Source organism: Chaetodon trifascialis, chromosome 12 (assembly GCF_039877785.1).
Source record: "Chaetodon trifascialis isolate fChaTrf1 chromosome 12, fChaTrf1.hap1, whole genome shotgun sequence".
NCBI classification, from domain to species: domain Eukaryota; kingdom Metazoa; phylum Chordata; class Actinopteri; order Chaetodontiformes; family Chaetodontidae; genus Chaetodon; species Chaetodon trifascialis.
In genome coordinates, this window is record NC_092067.1 from 21,891,810 (window position 1) to 21,909,024 (window position 17,215).

At 42.5% G+C, this 17,215-nt stretch overlaps 1 protein-coding gene across 1 annotated transcript in view; it reads right to left on the reverse strand.

Annotated features, from left to right (window-relative positions):
- ube2f (ubiquitin-conjugating enzyme E2F (putative)) overlaps window positions 1-16,996 on the reverse strand; it is a 40,564-nt gene extending 23,568 nt beyond the window's left edge. Inside the window, exons 1-5 of the mRNA XM_070976671.1 lie at window positions 16,782-16,996; window positions 13,763-13,949; window positions 8,628-8,657; window positions 7,730-7,795; window positions 557-624 (exon numbers count right to left, since the gene is read on the reverse strand). Of these exons, the coding sequence (XP_070832772.1) occupies window positions 557-624; window positions 7,730-7,795; window positions 8,628-8,657; window positions 13,763-13,877 (279 nt within the window). The 5' untranslated portion in view covers window positions 13,878-13,949; window positions 16,782-16,996. The remainder of the gene's footprint in view (window positions 1-556; window positions 625-7,729; window positions 7,796-8,627; window positions 8,658-13,762; window positions 13,950-16,781) is intronic.
- Window positions 16,997-17,215: the final 219 nt, after the last annotated feature.

A 17,215-nucleotide genomic window follows, 5' to 3' on the forward strand; every position in this document is an offset into this window, starting at 1 on the left:
CTGTGTGTGTGTGTGTGTGTGTGTGTGTGTGTGTGTGTGTGTGTGTGTGTGTGTGTGTGTGAGTGTGAGTGTAATAAAAGACAGACAAAAGAAGAAAATACAAGACATAAACACATGCATTAATGAGAAACATACACACACAAACAAAAGACACAGATTCACACGCTGGCACGGTGACACAAAGCCTGTGTTGCAAGAATGAAAGGAAGAACAAATAAAAAGAAAAAACTAAGTGAGCAGAGTAACTTCGACTCATGAAGGCCAGGTGAAAACAATAATGCAGTATTCTGCAGACCTTTTACCTAAAGGACAAAAAAAATCTATAGCGAGGTTCAAGCAGACCTGGAACAGCAGTTGGTAATATGAGAGCACCACTACATTGTTTCTACAGACTGCTTCATACACAAAGGGCCAGGACAGACCATAATCCAGCAGCAATGGGTCGTTGTCTTAACAGGTCAAAACGAGAAGGGAGCGATTAATGCTGATACACAGACAGAGACACGCACAAAAGGACTTTTCAGACCAAACGATGAGAGACAAATGGACCACTCACCACCATGTTATAGGCTTCTGGGACATCTATTTCAAACTGAAACCTTCCACTTTGGTAGTAACCTTCATCTGGAACAGAGAGAGGAAGAAAGGCAAATGTTTTCAAAGCGTATACACAGCAATATGAGTGTATAAGTGTACAAGACGAACATCAATGTACAATTTCCTGCAGAAAGAGGTTCTTTCATCATCATCATCATCATCATCATCATCATCATCATCATCATCATCATACACTACTGCTGAGGTATAAGACTTATGGAGATTAAGGCCATGTTGCATTTAAAAATAAAAGGAGCTATGTTGGTGTTTTGCCAAAAGTGGGAAGATGAAAAACAACACATGTAGTCCAGTTAAATACGAATAATCCATCGCTACAACTGCAAGATCAGCATACTATTGAAGTTAAAGAGTCATCTATCCGGAACTGGCACATAATTAATCTGCCCAATGAACACTAACAGATGATGTTGTATTGCATTCAAAACCTGAGCCAGGTGAAACATTTTTGTCCGAAGACCCTTCATCTTTTTTTGCAGGAGCCCTCTGTGTCAGGACCCCGCTTTGCCAACGCAGGGGTCTCACTGAAATGAAGCAGGAGGATGTGTCTGAGCTCAACGTAACAAAGTCAGCGTAGATCAACCAGCTCAGCCAAGATCGATGAATCTGCGACGGGGAGTAAATGAGAGGACCAACTGGAAGGATCGAATCTCAATCAAGGAGTTGATCTCAGGGGGGTGAAGACCTAACGTGTAACCTTTGAGTGTGACCACAATCTGTAGGTCAAACAGGCTTAAAGCCAATTAAAGGCGTGTTCAGGTTTTGTTTAGACGGGTTCATTCATAGAGATGAACAACATTTACATTTCTGCTGTGACCTTCTGGCACTTTCAGGGATGAGAGGAGGAGAAGGTGGAGGAGAGAGTCAGATCTGGACAGAAAGAAATAACTCCACATGGAGCTCACGCTGTGTTAGCGCTCTCTCCGGCGGACCAGTACTCTGAGAAACTTCTGACGGAAGTCAAGAAAGTGTGAGAGAGATTGAGGGGAAAGGAAAGTGCGCGGTACTAAGCCATGTAATGATGTGACTGTGCGAGCGTGTGAACATGTGCATGTGCTCGATTGACTTGGCTTTGCACATTTTGCCTAAAAATATGTTGCTCTGCAGTCAAACATGGACCACATACTAAAATACACTCCTGTGGTATATTTGAACCATCTCTTCTACACATATGGGAAGACACAAATGTTATTTACACCTTTCAATACAACGTAGTACAAAGTTATTCCCACACTGCTCTGACACAGTACCAACAAAACTTACAATCTGTGTTTCAGAGGTAAAAATGCTTTTTACGCACGCATTCAAAACCAGCATAAAGACGAGCAGCCCTCTCACCCCCACTCTCTCTGTGTACTCAAAGTGCTGAGCAATTTGAGATAAGGCCTTCATAAAAGGAGCTATCTAAACCTCACCCGATTCCATTCACTGCAACAAAGACGGAGGTGCAATTTAGTTAGCCGGCACAGTCTCCCCTGTATTATAAATGAGAAGGGAGAGGGGAGAGGGAGGCTGTGTGAAGTGGAGAGATGCAGCCTGAGCAAGATGTCAAGTAGAAAACAGGATGGACGGATACAAAAAGGGACAAGAGAGAATAAGACAAAAAGGACAAGAGAGAATAAGACGAGGAGAAAAAGCAACAAACTGAAAGAGGGAGAGACAGAGCGCATCTACTGACTAACTACTGCAGTCAGAGGTCATGAATAATTCATGAGTGTCTTCAGTACACTGGAACAATCAGTCTTAACTGTCACAAGATACTGGACACACACACACACACACACACACACACACACACACACACACACACACACACACACACACACACACACACACACACACACGCGCACACTTCTGGGGATAGACTGTTAGGCGGTCACGATCATCAAATGACAGAAAGATGCTAGTTTGTTCGCTTTTTAATGCAAGAAAATCTACAGATTCATCCAAAAAAGTTCATTATGAACCTCTGGATGTCTGTGGGAGGTGAACAGCTGTCATACATAACTGCAAGTGAACTATGTTGTTCATCAGGAACGACTAAGATCCACAGGAGGACACGAGCACAACAGAAAAAAATCCCCACATACATCATATTATATTTTCCTGCATGTGTTTTTTTTGCTGTTTTTTCCCGTCAGGGAATGCAGTGATAGAAATTCTACTGAAAGGCAGCAGGGGTGCTACAGTATGAAACACTTGACACTTATCTACACAGCTGTACTGTGTCATGAGCATGAAGTTACACATGCACACCCACTACTGTGCAGAGATGAACTTCTGATGACCATGTAGCCTCTTCTTGGCTGTCTACCAACACAAACCCATGCAGGTGTTCACTCAAAGCACCTCTCGCTGTTGTTAGCTTCATCCAATGTTCACGCTGTTTATCTGTGTAATAAATTCAGGAGAAGCACCAGTGCACTACGTAGGCCAAGCCAAAATTCAAACGCTGGTGACTTGGCTCCACAAAAATTCATTTAGAAATAGACCAACGACGAGAAAGTGTCTAGAAATTTTAGAGGAGGATCAAAACGCAAAACATCTCCAGTTTGGGACCTGACAAAGCCAAATTAAGCCAAACGAATGATGGAGGAGTCACAGTAACGCCTAGACAGGACTCAACAGATGATTTAAGGCGTTACAGACTGACCCTGATTTCTAAAAAGTTGTACAAAGCACAAATAAATCAATCATTTGCAAACAAACTGTGTTTACCGCCAGTTTTACGAAGTGTTCTGAGTCCATGTAGTAATCTCCTTTATCCAATCATGTGTTCACAAAGTGGTGAACCTCGCTCCATCCTCGCTCGTGAACGAACGTCTCAACTGTTTTGCAACCAGGATTGTTTTCAAAAGGACTGTAACATATGACTCCTGTCTTTCCACAAAGTTGACAGATGATTTAAATACCTCAGTGAAAACATGTAATTATTTTGCCAGTAAGGGATTAAAATAAACTCACTAAAGTATTATAAATTACCATAAATATACTTTTTTCAACACACTCTGACCTCCTGCTATCCCTAAAATTAGGCCACTCATGCAGAGTTTTGCTCAAACACTGAAAGTTTCCAGGTTTCTGCAGCAATGTGCACAACAATAGACTAATTATTCGTATGCAAATCAAGCAGATTAAGTACACGTTTGACACACAAAAACAATGCACTGTGTACATCAATTTTCTTTCCCTGTTGTACTTCTAACAATCCAAACAATGAGATGTGAGAACATGTTCACCCCGGAGTGTTGCTGCTGTCCCCATTCCTCAGAGACACAGGGGTCTGGGGCTGCGGGGTCACAGCACAGAGCTGCTGCATGGGAAAAGGAAGCTAAACTAAACTGAAAAGACATTCCAACTGACCCGAGCTTGAAAAAGATGACTGATTTCGCCGATGTTTCCTGTTTTTTATGTATGAAAACGAATGTCAGACTCGTCTACATTTTTATAAAACGCCTAGATTTAATATACAGTTTATAATAAAAAGACATATTTTGCTGTCAGCCATTGCTTCAGTGAGATCCGGGCACACAATCTGACACAAACTGCATATTCGTGTGTTCTTTAATTAGGTGTTATTTTGCTTCTTTGCTCTTTGAGGGAGGTGATCAGACTCAGTCTCTCAGAAAAAAGAAAGAAATTGATGAAACCAGGCTGGTACGGAAAACATCAAAAATAAAGCAATATGAATACTGCACCACATGCTGCTAATACAGCAAAAGCAAAAGCACACTTCTGTTGTTGTGGAAGATGTGTGACTTGAACATATCTTTGTGTCTTTGAGTGGGTGTTCTAGATTTTTTATATTACTGTTGATCCATAAAAAATTGAAATCTGTGTGTATAAACCGTTTAAGGAGCACAGGATGGAGCGAAACCACTAAACACAAACTCAGGATGGAACAACAGTTTCAGATAAAAAGGGATTGAGCCTCTCAATTCCAGAAAAGCTTAATTTCTGCGCTCATGTATTTTGTTGGATGTATGTGAAGCAGTGTGTTTTGTAGCTGGCCCCGTTAAGAACAATGAAATCACTGCATTATGTGTAGCATAAGCAATGCTCATCGAGAGTAAACCTCTATCGCATCTCATTCCCATGAGGACATTAAAGATTAAAAAAAGGAGGAAACACAAAAAGGAAAGCACTGCTTACGTAATCTTTGAGCTATAAATTCCCCTCGTGACAAGTGGAGAAGATTTTACCTTCCACTCTTTCGGACAGAGGAGATATTGGACAACCTGCATCCTGCGGCAACTTCCCTTTGCAGTTTTTTATTTTCCCCCCGACCACGATTACCTTCCCTGCAGCACAGATTAAAGCTCCTGTGTGTATAATGTCCAACTAATGCAATTCTCAAAGGGAACTTGACAGCACAGTGTAAGGACAATAGAAAAATGAGAGGCCTGCTGGGCAGCATCTCGGATCTTATACAGAGACACAGAACCACACCTTGATGAGGTATTTTTCCTTGCTTTTATGACAGACAGGTCCACAGAACAAAAGATGTTCACAGTTTCCCTTTGTATTTATGCCCTGCAGAGGCTTAGACTTCTACGGCAGCATTTTGCCTACATGTTTGTTGATATGGGTGTTAGCACTCTAGCTCTGACACTGTATTTTGATAATGAACTGCATCACGACTGACTTCAGAGTAGTGGACAAAGACAGAGAGAGAGCAAAAAGATGGAGATAGATTACAGACAGGGAGACACAAATAGAAAAAGAAAAAAGAACCAGCGAAGTGAAGTGTGTGTATGTGTGTGTATTTCATCTGTTTGGGGACATAAACCTGTCATATTGTGGGGATTCGCATCTCTTTTAGGGACAAATCGCAAGTCCCCACACCATGAATCATTCGGTTTTAGGGTGAAGCTTTGGGTTAGGGTTAGGCAAGTAGTAGCTATGGTTAGAGGAAGTCTGGAAGAAATGAATGTAAGTAAGTGTAACGTGCTCTGAAGTGATGGAAACAAAGTGTGTGTGTGTGTGTGTGTGTGTGTGTGTGTGTGTGTGTGTGTGTGTGTGTGTGTGTGTGTGTGTGTGTGTGTGAGGAGAGACAGAGGTGTTGAATAATTGAGCGAGGCTTTCTCTGAGAACTCTCTTTACCAACTCCTCTTAAAGAACATGACACCAAACAGCGTCTCTAATTGCTGATCTTTGCTTTTCTGTGCAGATTTTGCTTACAAAGGCCTTTGTGAAAGCTAGGCTGGAGTTTGAATGCCGACTCGGGTGGCAGGGAGACGGATGAATCACAGACACACAGACACACACACACACACACACACACACACACACACACACACACACACACACACACGGCCCAGAACAGTTTGAAAGCTTTAAATAAATTCAGCACTTATGGAAACATAAAGCCCTCATAACATCTTAGCTGACAAAAACTGATGCAGTGACTTCCGTCTCTCACACAACAGCTCTCAAATCCAGCTTTAAGTGCTACCTAACCAAAACAAACTGTGTTTTAAAACACAGGAAACTGTAATTCAGATAATGAGTAGCAGTAAGTTGCAACTACCAAATATTTTCTGCTGGTTATTCCAAAGACTAAGCAAGTAACACAATAAAGAGATGGTCAAACTAAGCTGATCAGGTCTGAAATAAACACGAGACAATGGCTTGAGCTTCCTCACCCACTGCAACATATTTGGGGGTCGTTTCAGCTGCATATGCCAGTAAATGTTGGCCCACCACTGCAGCTCTTCAAGCCAAAAGTTTAGTGATACTTATTTGGAGGAGAAAACACAAACGAGGAGTAAAATTAGCCAGTTTTTAGACAAACTTCCTGGTTAAACTTCGATCTGCGGCAGTTGTGTGTATGTTATTAACAGGATAATGACTTTTACCTCCACATAAACTATGAAAATACTCCGTCCATGTTTCACTATCCTCATTTACCACCTCTTTCTTAGTCCCTCTCAATCATTCAGGCACATACAAAAGGAGATCTACACCTTCACTTTCTCTCAGTCTCTGCCTGATGCTCTCCTTGTCACGTATCTTTACAAAAGAGATGACAACAAATTTCCACATTTAAAATGAGAGAAATGCGAAGGTGACATTGAAGATAGTCAGAAAGTGTGCGTGACAAACAGAGCGCAGGAAGTGAGAGGAGAGCCTCCAGAGACTCGGGTAATCCCACACTGGCGTGTTCGGTTTGCACAGTGTTCGACAGGTAGCCCACTTAGCCTGGAACAGTGCTGAGAAAGCAGACTGGACTTGGGGAATAATGACTGTGCGGAGGTAATGTCGAAATACAGAGAAGACTGGAGTGCCATTTAAAGGGAGCGCTTGAAGACGCACACAGACTTTCAAACAAATCGCTAACATTTGCATTTGCTCCAACTCCATTATGCACGACGCGCTCCTCCCCCACAATCTGCACACACAAACCCTGCATATTGTCTGGAGGTGAGACGGCACAAAATGAGACAGCCAGGGATACGGCTGCATGTCCTAACTGGAGGCTAAAGCTCTTTAAAGAAAATTATGCATTTGCTATGCACTCTGTATTCAGGGAGCTGTGAGCATCACATTAGGCTGACAATATGTATTCCACTTTTCATATCTGTCATGAGGACTGGGCCCTCAGGATCTTCAGAGCTGACTCACAGCCAGCTCAGGGTCTTCTCGACCGATGACTCAAATCATCTTTTGGGGAGCAGTGATACTTAGAAATGATGGCATGACGCAAGGATAATGAACTGAGAGGCTATTTTCCAGCGATGTCTGATGCTCAAATCTCTGTTAAATCTACATGCAGCAGTAAATCTTTGCTTCAATATCCTGTTTCAAGGTCCCTAAAAGTTCCCCACTCACTCACAAAATGTTGGGTGTCTCATCAGAGCAGTTTTAAGGTGGAAAGAGTGACCTGTTTGTGCCTTGCATTCGCTTGGGCAATGGTAAGGGGTTAATAAAATCACAATCCTGCTGCAGTAAGTGTTTACAGTGTCAGTGCTGCAAAGGTGGAAGCCAAAGTGACATTAGCTGTGACTAATTTTTCTGCATCCCATGAACTAAACAGTTATTAAATGATCAAAGCAGTCATTTATGTAAGAACGCCGAGGGAACAGGCAGATGTTTGGGGGGTTTTTACTCTTACCAGGAGAAACTGCCAGCTGAAAATGATGCAGCTTGTCCTCATCTGGGAAACTGGCTTTGCATGTACCTGAACAAGAACAAACGGGCGACAAACAGGGAAGAGTTACTAGTTATTTGTGTCAAAGGTGAAAGTCTGAAGCAGCTGTCTGAACATCTACCATTACTTTTTATTACCTTTGTGCAAATAAAGGCATTAAAAGCAACAATATATTGTTTTTTATCGCATGCTTCCGACTGTTTTCTACTGTGTGTTCACAGCTTTCACAGGATCTATGCCTTGGGACTCCCTGTGGCACCACATTCCCCCCTGGTGTTCAAGGACATGTACTGCGCCCAAGATCACTCACTTGAGTCAATCAAATTTAACATCCCATCAGCTCTTTTCACTCAATAAGGTTTTTAGTTATGTGTAAAATTAGACTCTGGATGGATACGGCTGGATGAGGCTTCTAAGACATGTTTGTGATACAGAAACACTGAATTAAATGCACCAGTTCAACAGCTTTTTAATCAGGCAGAGCAGAAAACATACTGTGGGCTGCATGTTAAGTACAGTGCTCTGCGAATAACTGATGATCATTTTATCACATCTGAAAGTTAATTTATCTTGTAAGCAATATTCCTCCATGTTGTAGCACAAAGAGAAAAAAACAACTGCAAATAAAAGCTTGTTTTTGTTCCTTTAAATGAGAAAAAGAAGCAGAGGGACAGTGTAAGACTTGGGATATAAAGTCAGCTACTCAGCTGCTACACTTTCAGATGTATCGACTGGAGGAAGATGTGGGCTTAACAAACACTGATGCAAACACGTGGAGGGAGGCGAAGTCTAACGAACTCAGAGAGAATGACTCAACTAATCAAATGAGTTCAGTGTGTATGGAAGTGTAAAGTATACTCACTAGGGAGATTGGCTTCAAGTTCTGCAACTTCTGTTGAGAGAGGAAAAAAAGAATAATGAATACAGGAGCAGAGAAGAGGCTAAAGACAAAGAGAAACACACACACACACACAGGCGCGCACACACACACGAGACACTGTCACACTCATACTTTTTAAACGAGCTACCTGCTCCGTCGACAAAGTTTCTGTGCATAAAAGCACAATCTCCAGCATGCAGGTGAAAAAAAGACCAGAATGACTCCATCGGTGGGTAACGAATAGAAGGAGAGACAAAGAGAGGAAGGAGAGAAGAGAGCCAGCAGGACGAGCGGTAAAGAGTGGAGGCTTGTTCAGTTGACTCTGAGTGACATCTGCACGGTCTACTTTGTTGTTCTGGTGTGTCATGCTAAGCATTTTCCATCGTCACTTCTACAAACATATTCTTTGAGATACGCTGAGTTATAATGAGGCACAGATGGAGGTCAGAGCAGAGGGTCGGCTCTTTATCAAGGACTTGCAGGGAGCTACTGTTTTTTCCAAAAGACCTGCAACTGGCTTTTGTCAGAACAAGTACTCTTCTCCGTAGCCCACCTGCGCTAAATGTCAGGTCCCTATGCATATTTTAAAATGTTCTGCCCAAGGATCATCCACAATTCATTTCAATGCTTCTCAGCTACGTAACATCAAGGTCCAAGCGCTAAGCTGGAGTCCTCACAGTGATATCAGCTGCCGTACTGTTTGTCTGTATACTCTTTGCCCCATTTTATTTGACAAACACTGCATTACTGTTTAGCTATTTTACATGGCCACTGAAGCAGCGATCAGTACGATTCGCTTCACGAAACACACCAAAAACAAGACCAGTCATGCTTTCCTGGCAACAGCGAGAAAGACGGACAATAATAAGATCTGACCAGAGAGGAGCAGGTTCCTTTGTGCCTCGGCGAGATGTTTCACTCAAACATCAGTGTGTTAGAAGAAGCCCATCATCCTCAGTTTGAGCGTTAGGAGGTGCCGGTCCCACGACAGCTCATTTAACGGTTTCCAGCAACCTTGTACTATTATCCCGCCTGCAGTGTTTCCCCGGCCCACCACAACATCAGCATTGAATGCCACATACTGAATTTCTATTTCCTTATTACTATTTAAAATGAGTAAAATCTTATTGTTTTGTTCAACCCCTCTTTGCCGTGCTCTCACACTCTCTCTCTCACAAACACTCACAAAGCACCTGTCTGAACAGCTCCTCGTCTCCATGAGGCTCTCTGAGGCAGAAGTTAACCCGCTTCTTATGCACAACTCCATACACACCGCACAGAAGCAGGATAATGAATTCACTTCCACTTGCAAATCAAGTTAACTTGTTCATCTTTGACCTTTGACCAGTGCTGCTGCGACAGCTGGAGCACCAGGAGGGTCAGGCTGCTAATGAAGAGAGAGCTGCAGGAGAGGAGGAGGAGGACAGCAGCCGACATGCTGCTGTGAGAGAGCCAGCTCGGGCACAGGTGAGAGGTGAGACAGGTGAGGTGAGAGAAAGCACATTTCTCAGGAAAAGGGGCCTCATCTTCTTCTGTGCTTCTGTGACAGGACATCAGCAGGCAGCGAGCAGAAGCACTGGATTTGATCCAGAGGGGCTCAATTTAAGAGCTGGCTGGACCACAAACAGCAAATAATATCTGCATCATTTGTATTATCATGAATAAATAATCAGAAATAATATTTTCATCTCTCTTCTTTTGATTTTATTTCTCCTTTCCCTTCATTTCCTCCTCCTCCTCATTATTATGTGATCGTCTTCATGTTCTGTGTATATAATTCAAAAGTCATCACAAAAAAGAGTAAATAATCAGGTGCATATGTTCATATGTTCAGATATTTAGCTCATTTTCACAAAGATTGCTCTACTTTTAAGGGATGTTATTCCACTGTGCGGGCACCACAAGCCTGCATCTAAGACAGTCTGCACAAAGAGGGCTTTCATTGTGGTTGGAGCGGATATATACAGAAAATATTACTTGGAACGGCACATGACTGCAAAGCACCACCAGGAAAGCATCAGACGCCTGGAATCACTTGAATCTGGTAGGTTCCAATTTCATCAGCAGGTATATAATAATATAACTTGAGTGTGTTCACATCATTTTCTAATCATTTTGTTGTTTACAGGCATCTCAGTGATGGACTCCTCTGAGCCCAGAGTTATCTTGGAGCCCGAGGCAATCATCGGTGGGTTCATGTGCCTTTACTGGCTTATAAAAAATGAACTGGCCCACCACTCACACATGACTCAAATCTTTTGAGCCTGGCTGAGCTTCTAGTGTGAGACTACTTCAGGAAATTAAAGGCTAAGATCACCTAGCCGTTATTTAAGATTAAATTCAATCTTTACGTTAATGGATAAAAAAGCTAACAAATTACACAGTCCTTCGTCTCCGTTTCCAAACGTCACGACTGAGCCGAGGAATAATTCTAGGTCTCACAGTATCATTGACGACATGGTAGAGGTCTCAGCAGAAGTCATCAAGGAGCCATAAACGTCTCCTTTTTACTCCTGCTGCTGTAAGAAGTGAATTTCACCGGCATGGGATCAACTAAGTCTTATTTCTTTTTATCTTATCTTCTGCCAGAATCCCATTAATACGTGGTCCTGTTAACGAACAGTGAATACTAAATACTAGCCTATGCAGATACCTGGACAAAGAGGGACATGTATTCAATCACTTCCTGGACCTGGTCCCTATTGCCGATGGCAAAGCAGCCACTGTTGTGACAGCTGTCAAGAAGAAGGGCCTCCCAACAGAGGAACTCTAAGGACTTGGGACTGATGGAGCAGCTGGTATGATGAGAAATTATTTTACGCCCATGTGAGATTACTCTTTTCTATCCGATGTTTGTCACTAAATAGTAGTACTTAAATTTAGGGAGTGTGAATGGGGTTGGGAAGCAACTCACAGGCAGCTTTCCAGAGATTGTGGCTGTGGCTTGTGCTGCCGACAGATTGGCACTTGCCTGCAAGGAATCATTGAAGTGCATTTCAAGGATTATCTTCAAGAACCTCATTTTCTTCCAGACACAGCGCAAATCACACTGCAACACTCAAGCCAGCATCCACCACACTGGCTAACAGTGGCATGAAAGAAAGATAACTTGATACCACTTGCAGTTATTTTCTGTCTGTTCATAATCAACCATCATGTCTAACATAAGAACAGTAATCTGATACTATGGTTGTTATCGTCTGTATGTTCATGTCTAATCATTGTGTTTTTAATTCAAACATGTTGTTGACAAGCACTGGCTCTCTCAGCACAAGCGCACCGAGACCCCAAAGAGGAACCTGGCACAGTCCTTGGAGCCCTGGCAGAGGAGGCAGAGGTGAGAAGATGTCCAGGGGCAAAGGGACTCTGAGCACATCTGCATATTAAAATCTGCTTGATTTCATGTATTAAAATGAGGGTTGATTGCATGTCTGACCAATACTAAACAGCAGCTATTCTTGTTTAAATTTAGCTTCCTGGCACAATTCAGACTCTGAGGAGCATCAAAGAGGCTGGATAGACTCCACGGCCTGGATCATTCCTGGCCCGCCTCCATTGGGACCTTGATGATTCCCAAGGATTTGGAGTGTTAAACATACAGCACAAAGAGGAGAGGAATAGGAAAGGGCATGAAGCGCCAAGGGAGAAGCAGTGGGCCAGACTCCAGTGAGAACTAAATGTTTTAAACGAATGAATTTTCCCCTTCTTCGAAGAAAATGTATTATTTGGATTTTTATTGTTTGTACTACTGCGGCCTGGCCCTTAACGACTGTAGTAGAGGTGGGAGTTGGTGTTCGCTTGGCTTTTCTGTTCATTGTAGGTCATCCACCCTAACAAATCTGGCCTGGAAGCACACGCAGACATGATTTGGACATCCTTGGACCATTAAATGTCTTGGGATCACAATCAGCTGCTCGACAAGATGACACAATCAACATCTCCCCTCTGCTGAGTCTTTCCAGGAAATTTTGCCCTCAACATGAGGTCCTGCAGGAGTGGTTCTTGTTCAAGAAACATGGCCTTAGCGGGGCATTCAAGGTGAAAGAATAAGCCCGATTGTGGCTACAATCAACCATCACACACACAAGCAACACACTACAGTTAAGATAAACCAATTATTGTTTCAAGAACAAGAACCAGGAGGAGATTATCAGTGTGCTGGCAAGCAAATTTTGGTGAGTGGGCCAACATCTACCCCTGCCTGAGCCTCTCTGCGGGCCCTGCACAAGTTATTCCTGTTTCAAGTGTTAACTGAGTATGATTTCTCAATGGTGAACAGGGTAAGAGCATCGCTTTAAAAAGCACAACAAATGATTACAGATTTTCTTTATATCAGTGCAGTTTGGGGATTTTTGTTTTGGCTTTATCCTCAAGGGATAACAGACCGAAACGGTTTTAAGGAGAAATCCTGGCTTCCTCCCTGAGGATCTCCATAAATGGACCCCATCCTGAGGCCTTCCCATTTGACAGGGCATTGGAATATTTTTTCAGAAAGCCCCGTAAAATAAGATGCTCAAACAAAAGGTGTGAACTTTGCAACAAGTCGGCTGTGGAGCACTCACTATATATATTTTTCATGTTATTTGACTGTGTAGAAATACAGCACTTACTGTATATGTCTATCAGTTATTTGACACAGAGTGAAGCAATGGATCTGTATATAATGTCCTGTAATATATTAGTGACACAGTAAAGTGATACCTTTAAGTAAGTGTATGAACTAAAGCAAAGAGAGATGTGAAGTGTAAACAGAATGACAAAAACTGAGAAGGACAAGGACAACCCTGAATTTTAAAGGAGGAGAGATGAGGCAGGTGTGTGGAAGCTGCCTCTCAAGGCAATGAGGGGTACCTATAAATAAAAACCAAGGAGAAAGGTAGAAATAGAGAAAAACAAATGGTGGGAGAAGCCTGAAAATCTATGGAGGAAGAGGAGCATGAACTATTGTAAGTTTTTGTATTGAAGTAAGATATGATGAATAAACCAAATTAAAATGAAAGCATACTCAGGAAACAACTGTCTTATCCTGCAGCGTCCGTCCTAAAATATTTAGCTGCCTTGTTTGTTTTGCTTCTGTACAAACACGCGATGGACAAAGTGGACCATGGCACAGGTACCTTTGGTAAGGAGGCGGTCCCTGATGGAGACCCTGTGGGTGGAGTCGGAGGCTCCAGAGGCACGGCCCGTCTTCCCTCCATCATCCCTCTTCAGCTTACTGGCCAATGTAAGCATGGCTATGCTGCTGTGATCTGCCTCGCTGTGCCCCACGCTGCGCTGTGCTGCACTGCACTGCTGCTCAAATGCCTGACAATCACACACACCATAAACAATAAATTAGTTAGTCTCACTGCACTCATGCATTTTTTAAACGTCATATGATCTTGCCATATTCTAAAATCTATGTTCTATGAAAGGGGACTTTTTATATTCATGCCCATGTTAAATATTTAAATATTTTCATCACAATCATTAGAAATTCACTCCAGTTTCCCCTCACAGTCCGAAGACATGCACACAATGTGAACTAACTCTGAATTGCTCACAGTTGTGAATATGAATGGCTGTCTTGCCTACAGCGACAGCCGAGCCCTGTGACAGAGTGGCAGCCTGTCCAGGCTGCACTCTGCCTCAAGCCCAGTGGGCTGGAACACACTCCAGCTACCCCCCGATGCTTCACACATTAAGCAGAAATACTATAAATAATGGAAGGATGGATGGAAAAAACTACAGAGATGTGTCTTTAAAGGTAAATGACATATAAGAGCAAAGCTCAGGTCTTAGAAATAGTAAAAGACAAAAAGGACAGAAAAGGCAGGTGTTGAATAGGTGAGGCACCAAAAAATGACGAGGTTCAAGTCTACTGCGTCCTGTATTTACTATAGCAATAAAATGACTGACAACATTTAATTATGGTGCAAGAAGGAAGTGCTTGACATTGATTCAGGTAATTAGACTCCCTGTTGTGGAAAAACATGTGGGGCTACAAGTTGTCTTGCAGTGTAAGTGTTGAGTTACAGTCTTGTTACGTGAGATTAATTGCAGTAAACTGAGGTGATTAATAGCACAACCTCCTATTGTGTAACTGTCCTTTACACCAAGCCCATCCTCTGAACAGATAAAAGCTGAGCAGTAAAAGCTAAAGGAGCTGAATTTTGACGATATGTGCTTAACATTCGTGATCAACTCCAGCTTGTTTTCAGAGGAATGAGAGTTTGATCAGGGAGAATACTGTACTGTACTGTATTTTAGCACTGCTGAAAGACACCAAAACTGTACATTAACTATTGTGGTCTTCAACAGTGGTTATTCACACTGTATGCCACAAGAAACTCAGAGGTTTTGGGGGGGGAAGATTAAACAAAAAAAACAAAAAAAAAAACACATTATGTTGAAACTTTTATTCAGTTATCTCAAAAACAGCAAGAGGACCAGACAGAGGGCAGCCTACAGAGACAACCATCATAAATCTTCTTATAATACAGTACGAGCAGCATTTTGTCGTTGCTAAATAATATTCAGCAGACTCACTGTTACAGCGAAGTAACAGGAAAGGAAACGAGAACTTCAGCTCCTGCCAACTCTCCTTTTAATGGTGCTGCATCAGGAAGCCATTATCTATGACATGACACTGTTAAACTCAGATAAAAGCAGTCTTCGTAAACACTTCTGATGGCTATCAATGCCGTGCAACAGGAAATTACATGAATAGCTGTTTATCCGTTTCCTGTGAGTGTTTCTTGTGCCTTTTAATTGCTGATTATTTGGCATTGACTGTATATGCACTTATCAGACAACAATATCTGGACTGATAAAGTATTTGAATCAAGAAGCCTGCTATTAAAGTCCAAACAAAATGATGTATTGCAATATCTTATTCATAAATTATGACCCAAAAATACACCAGTTCAATACATTTAATACAGCTCAAGATGAGAAACCTGACTTTACATTAAAAGACAAACAGAACACAGTATGTTGACATCTAAAATAAATAACTGTTAAAGCAGCTTTCAGGGAAATAAAACTTTCAAAGACATTTACAGTCACCTAGCGTAGCACCTAGCACCTAGATGGTGCAGCAGCATCCACACAGTCGAACAACCACCCTGACACGCTGCATCACTCACTTAATGTAATATCACTCAGTCTTGATGATCCCAATAATCCATTCTGCTGTTTAATAAATGTTTCCTCTAGGTTTTCTGCTAAAGCTCAATATTACCAATTGACTGCTGTGCATTTTCACAGGTGGTGCAGAGGTCGCTAATCCTCGCTAAGGGAGCAGTTCACTCTGCCTGGCCAGTCTGAGCACCGGGTGAGCTCGTCTGGGGAGCAGCAGTCGCAGAGGGTGAGGGTATCAGGTATCACTGAGCCCATAAAATGTGTGTCACAGAGTCTGACTCAACACCCACCTGCCTCAGCTGTCAGTCACTGCACCCTGACGTTGCTCGGTGACACAGACTACCTGGATATTAGTCAAAGAGCTGCAGGGGGAGGAACAGGGCCATACAGCAGGACACACACACACAGACTGACACAACGAGCGGATAGAGGCGCACACACTGATGAAAAGGCAGTTTGTTCTTGTTCTGCCCAGAGTCTTCCCTCACAGGCTCAAATGATCTTACAGCGTACCAAGCTTATTTACTGTAATTATATTTAAAAACAAACTGGTAGTATATGAAGCTCATGAGTTCTCCTGTTCAGTAAACGTGACGTTATTGCCTGTCTTTCCCTTTTAAATGTTCTCTGTAGCTCACAGAGACTAATTGAGTCCAGCTGACTAGCCTAGGATTCTCAAACACCAGCAAGTGCGTATTCCACAAGAAAAGACCTCTTCTGCTACTGTCAGCAAGTGCCCATGACTTTTAGGAGTGAAGTTGCCGCCTCGTCGCTGTACTTTTAGCTCGTTAACTTACCGTAATAACGAGCCGCTATCGCTGCTAATCACAGCTAACTAGACACAGTCTCAGAGCTTAAAACCAGCCTCAGCTCACGCTTATTCCGCGCAGCTGTGTTTGAGTGTACGAAGACATGTCGCTTATTTTAATCGGTGAAGACACCTTTAAGTTGTTAACAAAGTGTCTGTGCTAACCAGTGTTAGCTTGAGTGTTATCTGAGCGTTGTTTTTTTTACCTGCTGTCTCAGAGCTAGCGCTCCGTGCTACACCATAATCAGCTGCTCTCTGTTCACGGCGCTGTTTGCGACTCCAGCCGGAGATTATAGGAGGCACGTCCGACTGTAAATAACTCCAAAAATTATTATTTGGGGCTAGGGGTGGATATGAACTGATTGGAGAAATCAGCTGTCAGAACTTCGTTCCGGTGTCATGGGCAACGGAAGCGCAGTATGTGCCGGTCGTTATTGTTGTCCGTGTAGACATGGCGGCAAATAATTAGTTCCGCTGAGCGGCAGAGGAGTGCTTGTCTGTTTCAGTAGGTTCGGTTTTGAAAATTAATAACGTGGCTAAACTTGCTGATACTGATTGAATAAGTTTACATTCGTCTTGTAGCATACATTAATATCATTATTTATGTTATTTATTTCCAATTATGACACTGTCTAATTTA